We start from the raw sequence: 6,951 nt of genomic DNA on the forward strand, positions 1-6,951 counted from the left end.
TTGTCAAAAGGGTTGGTAATTTATAACGAAATTTTCAGTCATTATGGCATGTACAAAGCTGGGTTGTATTTTTGCTTACAATTTTCCAAGCACTATTAAAAAAAATGACTAGTATTCATTCACTGCGTAAGATTTTCTACCTCTTCCTATGTCATCTCAAATTTCAATCAAGTATTGGTGCGGTTACCACCTTTTTTATTACAGTAAAACCATGTGAAATTTTTTTTTTTTTTTTAAACAACTGCACAAACAATATTAAGGTAAATACAGGTCGGACACGCTTATCTAGAGATTCGATTATCCTGATTTGTGCTTGTCATTTAATATCAATTTGGAAGGTGTGATACGAAGGGCGAGTATCGACACGAATGGTACGATTTTCAGGAGGTTCCGTTGCACGAACCCTTGAGAAGATGACGGAGACGTACTTTAAACTGAGGGCTGCAGCCGGATGAATTGGCTAGGCCATAAACGCATCGAAGACTAAGTACAAGAGAGGAAGATATCCCAGAGAAGACCAATCTTCCACCACGGATTCATATTAGCGGTGATGAAATCGAGGTGGTAGACGAGTTCATGCACCTGGTCTCATTGTTAATTGCTGAAAACGACACCAGCAGCATAGAAATTCGTCGACGCCTTTTGGCAGAAAATCGTGCCGCCACCGCACGAAGTTGACCATCTACCAAACACTGATCAGACCGGTAGTCTTCTACGGTCACGAAAGCTAGACTTTGGAGTACCAACACGCTCTTGGGTTTTTCGAATGGAATGTTCTGCGTACCATCTGTGGGGGAGTGCAGATGGAAGATGGATCATAGCGAAGGCTGATGAACCACGAGTTGCATCAGCTGCTGGGAGAACCACTCATCGTTCAAACGGCTAAAATCGAGAAACTGCGGTGGGCTGAGTATGTCGTTGGGATGTCGGACAGCTCCGTGAAAATAACTCAGCAAGGTAGCTCGATCAACTGGAAAACTGGCGAGCGACTGCCATGCAGGCTCGGATTTCTTCGAACCTGGAGCTGATTGGTAAGGTAAGGTCAAACGATTATCCGGGGTTCGATTATCCGGAGTTTTAGACTCGATTACACTGGTCAATAAAATCGAAAAAAGAATTGCCTTCAAGCTCAAAACAGTTGAGAAATGAGAAAATGTATATGAAAGCTCTATCTTTCCTGGCATAAGTATTTTTTTTTTGTTCATGCATGTTCAATTCGATTCAAAAACGAGCATTCCGCAACTGCATTGTACAGTTCGCTAAGAACTGCACAACAATTTTCGTAAAAAGTTCTTGGTAAACCATTTTGAAAGCGAAAATCCTCCGGTTTCTATTATGTATGGCATCCTGAGAACCTCAACTACGATCCGCCAGCAAGGTAATGGAAGACCGGTCAGAGTAATGGACAGAACATGACTTTTTCATTTCTGTCTAATCATGGTTCTAGCTTAGTGCTTTGGCTATCAATCAAAATATATACCAGAACGAATGTTTGAACAACATTATGATTCCATTTTTTCCAAAACACCATACAGATGAAAAGTATGTGTTTTGGGCAGAGAAAATGTCATCACAGCACGTCAAAAAAACACAAACGTTTCTGAACAACCACTCGACTTCATTTATACCCCAAATACGCAACCCAACAAATCCACCTCAGTGTCGTCCAATCTAAGATTTCTTTGGGATCTTGAGTTCCTTCGGTTCAAAAATACGTGGAGATCAACGAATTGCGAACAGTTGATCGGTAGAATCAGAAGATGCATTGGAAAAGCGGTCTTGAAGACCGTACAACACTCTTGTTTTAGCATCATGAGCAAACTTCTTCGGGAGGTCGGTTACGGACCTTTCTCAAATGTTCAATATTTTTTGTTAGTTCACAATGAATGTATCTTCATGAGAAATAAATCAGTTTTCCACCTTTTTTTGGACAGCTGTAGAAAAAAATTCCAAATTTTTAGTTGTCACCCGTTATTACTGTGAATTTTGGTGTCCCTAGCGTTCGGAGTGTAGTGACTTTGCGAGTGTATCAAGAGTGTATCATGTCTCACGATGGCCGTTTAGCCGGAGACTGCTCACTTGGTGGTTCTGCCTAAGCACGTTACAAACCGGAGTAGATTTCATTCGTTCGACAAATATCGTGATTAATGTCTACCTGATTGATGACTACGCGATGTATACCTTTCAAAGAACTGCGTTTGCTTAAGTGGGTTTGCTTTCTCGAAGGTATTCGGGGTTGCTAATAGAAATTTATGTTGATACTTAGATGCTTCGGAAGATGGATATTTTTTGCGCGCGTCATTCACAGAGGATCGCGAAGTCTGAATCGTTCGTTCGTTTTTGTAATGAGCTAGCTTCGCGCGCATCATCGTTCAATTCCGTCAATTACCACTGGACATGATAACAAAAGCTTCTCTTTTCGCCGCAGTCGTAGAAATTTAGAAAGAAACTTGGTTTCGGCCCGACTGTTCAACCGGAGATTGCTCTACTTACTTTACTTTTAAGGCGACAGACCGATTATCGATCCAGTGCCGAATCCAGAATACGTCGCCATGTCCCTCGGCCTTGGGCTGCTATCCTCCAATCGCCCCTAACACCTATTTCGCGTGCATCCTCGTCGACAGCACACATCCAACGAGTGCGGGGTCTACCCCGAAGTCGACGACCTCTATCGGGATTCCTGCTAAATATAGCCTTCGCTTGACGCTCATCCGGCATTCTCGCTACATGCCCAGCCCAGCCGGAGATTGTTTTTATATAGGCGTTGCAAATCGGAGTAAGTTTTGTTCGGTCGATGAAAATCGTTATTAATTTAACGGCTGTGCAATATATACTCTCGCTTGCCTTTGTACGGTGACCAAACCCTACATTTCCGTCGCAGTCATGGAGATGCAGAGGTAAGCTCGGACAACAACCACAGTGACATCTTCTTCCTTACATTCTCCTTCTTTACCCTAACGATCGTAAGGACGTGGCCGGCGTCGTTATGGATCTATACAAAGCGGAAACTCAGGACGTGGCGCCGTTATGGATCTATACAAAGCGGAAGCTACAGGATTGTTGTACATTGAAGATGGTAAACTAATCCCAAGTTGCCATATACGTGGTTCCCTGTGCAACTTTACTAGCTTCCATCCATCAGGGAGGAGCAACTACGAAATGTGCGGTCGTCAAGCTCAAGCTCGAGTTCAAGCTCTATTACTGTGATTTTGGTGTCCCTAGTGTATGCAGAGGTGTATCAGAAAGCCGCAGAGTAATTACTCGCCAGACTCGTCGCTTCTACGTTGGCTTACGAGAAATCTCATTTAAGTTATCTTTGCTAGGGGCCCCAAAATTCACAAGAATGGTTGAGAAGCTATAATCTAGCATTTTTCCTGGTATGAGCTCTAGGGCAAAACCTGTGTTCAGCAGTGATCCGGAGAAATTTTTTTTGCTGATTTTTAATTTTTATTCAAAAACTTTACTTTTTCTATTCCTTCAGCAAATTTGTTATCATTTTATCCCTGCCGGTATGTTTAGGAAAGTCAAACCAATCAATGCCTAGTTTATTTTTTTTATTTGCTTCTCAAGGCTTCTCCCCTTTTCCCAACAGAAATAATTTCTGACTACACCGTTGCGTTGAAAAATTAAAATAAAAAATCATGTTCGTTGATTGCAAATTTGAATATTTTTTAGCTTTATTGTGATTCGATTATCTAGGGTGATAAATGATTTAGATAGTTCGGATAATCGAGCCCGACCTGTAGTACACAGAGGATATAAAAGAATTTAATAAGGCCGTTACATTTTTCCCCACCCTCTTTTAACGCTTTTGGAAAACTTGAAAAACCTACTTGGTTGTTTCTTTTTATGGTATAAATAAAAGTAGGATGTCAAAAAAAACACATCCTGCCGTCACAAAAAAATTTAACTTTTGTTTCTGTTGATACCTTCAACCCTAAAAAACTGGTGACATGTAAAAACTACGGTTCCGTAAACTGAGGTGACTTTGATCAGCGGGATGACTTTGATCACTCTACTTCTTTTTTGAATTTGTAATAAAAAAAACGCTCGTAGAGCTTGAGATTTGTCGTAATAATCACTGATTGTTCTTAGATATGTCTACTCATGCATTTCCTGCTATTTAAAGAGTGTTCCTGATGCTGAAAATAAAGTGGGTTTTGGGCAATTTTCATTGCATACAAACAATCGGCTCAAACCGATACAAAACAACAAGCTGTGATACGTAAAGTTTGTCTATTTTGTTCCCGAATTAGTTTCAAAAATAAGATTATATAAATACAACGATTTTTATAATTATTTTTGCAAATTTTGCTCAAATGCAAAGTTGAGTCCCAATAATCTCAACAGTGTATTAAAAAATTTCAAAAACAATTTTGTATTCAGTATACACTTAAAATATTCAAGATATATTTTAAAAAAGTGATCAAAGTCATCCCACTTTACAGTTCTGAAATTTCCAAGTTCAGTAGACTTTATAGTTATATATATTTTTTATTCATATCATATTCTATCTTTCCCTTAACAAATATTCAAAATTGTGATAATCTTGAAAAGAATCACAAATTATAATCATAATTGTAATGTGAATGCAAAATTGATGAACACTTAAATTATAAGCAAAATCGATTGAAATAAAAATTATTCAATTAATAATTTCATGAATAATTGTACCATTTTTGCTGAATTAAATCAGTTCACATTTTTATTTCATAAAGAAGAGTTTTTGTAGTATGTAAAGCCTTATTAATTTATTTTAAATATTTTTGCATTTTGTTTCTGAAAATACAGCAAAACATTGGTAACTGCGAATAATACTAAAATTATGGAAATTTGTAAAGAAATGATCCATGACACTGGAGCTACTAGACTAGGAAAGTTTATAATCGTTGGCCTAGACGAAAAAGTAACGAGTTTTGAAGTGATCCGTGATAATATTCATGAGTCGAAGTAGTGCTAGGTTATTTTTTGCAGTGAATTTGCTTGAAGTTTTCTGCAACAAAAAATGTTTTTCAACGATGTCATACGATTTTTTTCTATTCTATTCTTAAAAAATTTAAATTGAAAACTAATCCTGTTTCAAAGAGGTCCCTCTGAATCATTTCAATTATTTCAAACAACTTTTTATTTGTATTATTATGAATAACGATCGCATAAATCAGTAAGAACCATTGGAACTTCCTTCTGTAGTATAACGTTTACGTTCTTCATACAAGTCAATTCCAACTGTTACAGGTTCTAACTACTTAGTATTTTTGACTTATGATCGTAAACTTTCTGTTACATATTAGTTTATTTCTTACAAATTAAGAATCCACGATCATTTTCGAGCATTTAGAAGCATTTTTTTAAACCATCACGAGACATAAGAAACAATTTATTCTCTAACACCAAATAATTGATTATTTAGAAATAACGAATCATTAATGCTGGCTCCAAAAACGAGTACCCAAACATAAAAAAGTAACCCAAAGCTAAGCATTTTTTTTTTATTTTCATTGAATGTCTTTCAGTTCAAAAACAGGGAGGCTTATAACAGAAGTGTACTGTAATTTCAGATTGAGTTTATTATTAAGTTTTTTTAAGTGTTTTTCCACTAGTCACTTCTATGTAGTTAAAAGCATATCTCTTATTATTTGAAAAATACGCTTGTTACTATAATGTTCTTTACGGCAATTTTATCACACAAACAACAAATACTGATGACTTTCGGTTTATATATCAACTGTTCAACATGTGCCTTTCACAAATTCAAAATTCATATTTGTGATAAATTTCTGCAAATCTTCTGCGGAATAACACCTTCACAAATGTCTTTAATATTGCCGAAAATTCACTGAATGCTAAGAAGCCACCGAAAATATCACCATTCAACTTCTATTGTCAAACTCACCGATAAATATTTTCAACCACATTGTAAGATCAAGCACGACTTGCAGCGAAGTCCTTCCAGGGATTATTCCTTCTATAACCAGCAAACTACAAAATGGCACTTGTCGCAGCAACCTACCAGCACGACCTCGACACTACGATCTCCAAACGCGGATTAACTAGTCTCTATTGAGTTTCCACTGGTTTTCTTGAGACTAAGATCTTTTCCGACCGACGTGCTTAGCGCAACTCTTCCAGCGCGCAAATTAGATTGATGCAGCTTTGTACTTGGCATTTATAAAAATAAAAGTCACAAAAGCACACCTCTAATGTGCTCCCATGCCACCGAAGAGTGGCTGAATGAATAGCCCGAATCCAATCGCCAAAGCTCTTTGGCGCCACTTGGCATTCCGAAGACTCCTGTGCAGCCCAGCTGAGAAAATAAGCATCAAGCAAATTGTTAAAACGCGATCGGAGAGCAGACCGCCTAAGAAAAGCTGCAGTTGTTGAGATTGTTGAATAGTGAGCCGAGAGAGCTTTTTAACGAATGAGAGTGCACAAGAAAAAAAACCTTAGGTGGGTGAGTTCCGACTTCAAGGGAAAGGAAATACTAGCCTGCTCCAGGATGCATCGTCTCCCACCGCGAATGGAGCGGGTTGGCGACAAAATTGCACTTCAACAACGGGATGAGAACCAGTTTACAATGTTGCATGGTTGTATTTGGTCGTTGCAACATTATGCTAAAAGCGTTTCAACCACTTAGCTTTCAATGTGCATAGAAAGGTTATTCAAATGAAGCACCCTTAAAGACGATCTCGAACTCTCAGCTTTTGACAGGGAACAGCACATTAGCAGTCAATTAAATTACTTATAACTGGAATGTTCATGCTATAACCATAATAACTTGCATTCGCATTAATCAAATAGATAAATATTAACCAATTGAGCCGTTGAGAGCAAAAGTAGTACATGTACCATTGAGTATTTTTTTCAGGAAACGCAATTCAATGCAAATCCTCGAATAACAATTTTATTTCAACATTCCAACAAAACTGCACTACATCGTTACTGGAAAGGTAT

General features: G+C 37.9%; 1 protein-coding gene across 1 annotated transcript in view; it reads right to left on the reverse strand.

The window, feature by feature from the left end:
* LOC129731574 (ataxin-2 homolog) overlaps positions 1-6,219 on the reverse strand; it is a 36,441-nt gene extending 30,222 nt beyond the window's left edge. The window contains exon 1 of the mRNA XM_055691678.1: positions 5,894-6,219. Within this exon, the coding sequence (XP_055547653.1) occupies positions 5,894-5,915 (22 nt within the window). The 5' untranslated portion in view covers positions 5,916-6,219. The remainder of the gene's footprint in view (positions 1-5,893) is intronic.
* Positions 6,220-6,951: the final 732 nt, after the last annotated feature.

The sequence above is a fragment of the Wyeomyia smithii genome, chromosome 3, assembly GCF_029784165.1.
Source record: "Wyeomyia smithii strain HCP4-BCI-WySm-NY-G18 chromosome 3, ASM2978416v1, whole genome shotgun sequence".
In the NCBI taxonomy this organism is placed as follows: domain Eukaryota; kingdom Metazoa; phylum Arthropoda; class Insecta; order Diptera; family Culicidae; genus Wyeomyia; species Wyeomyia smithii.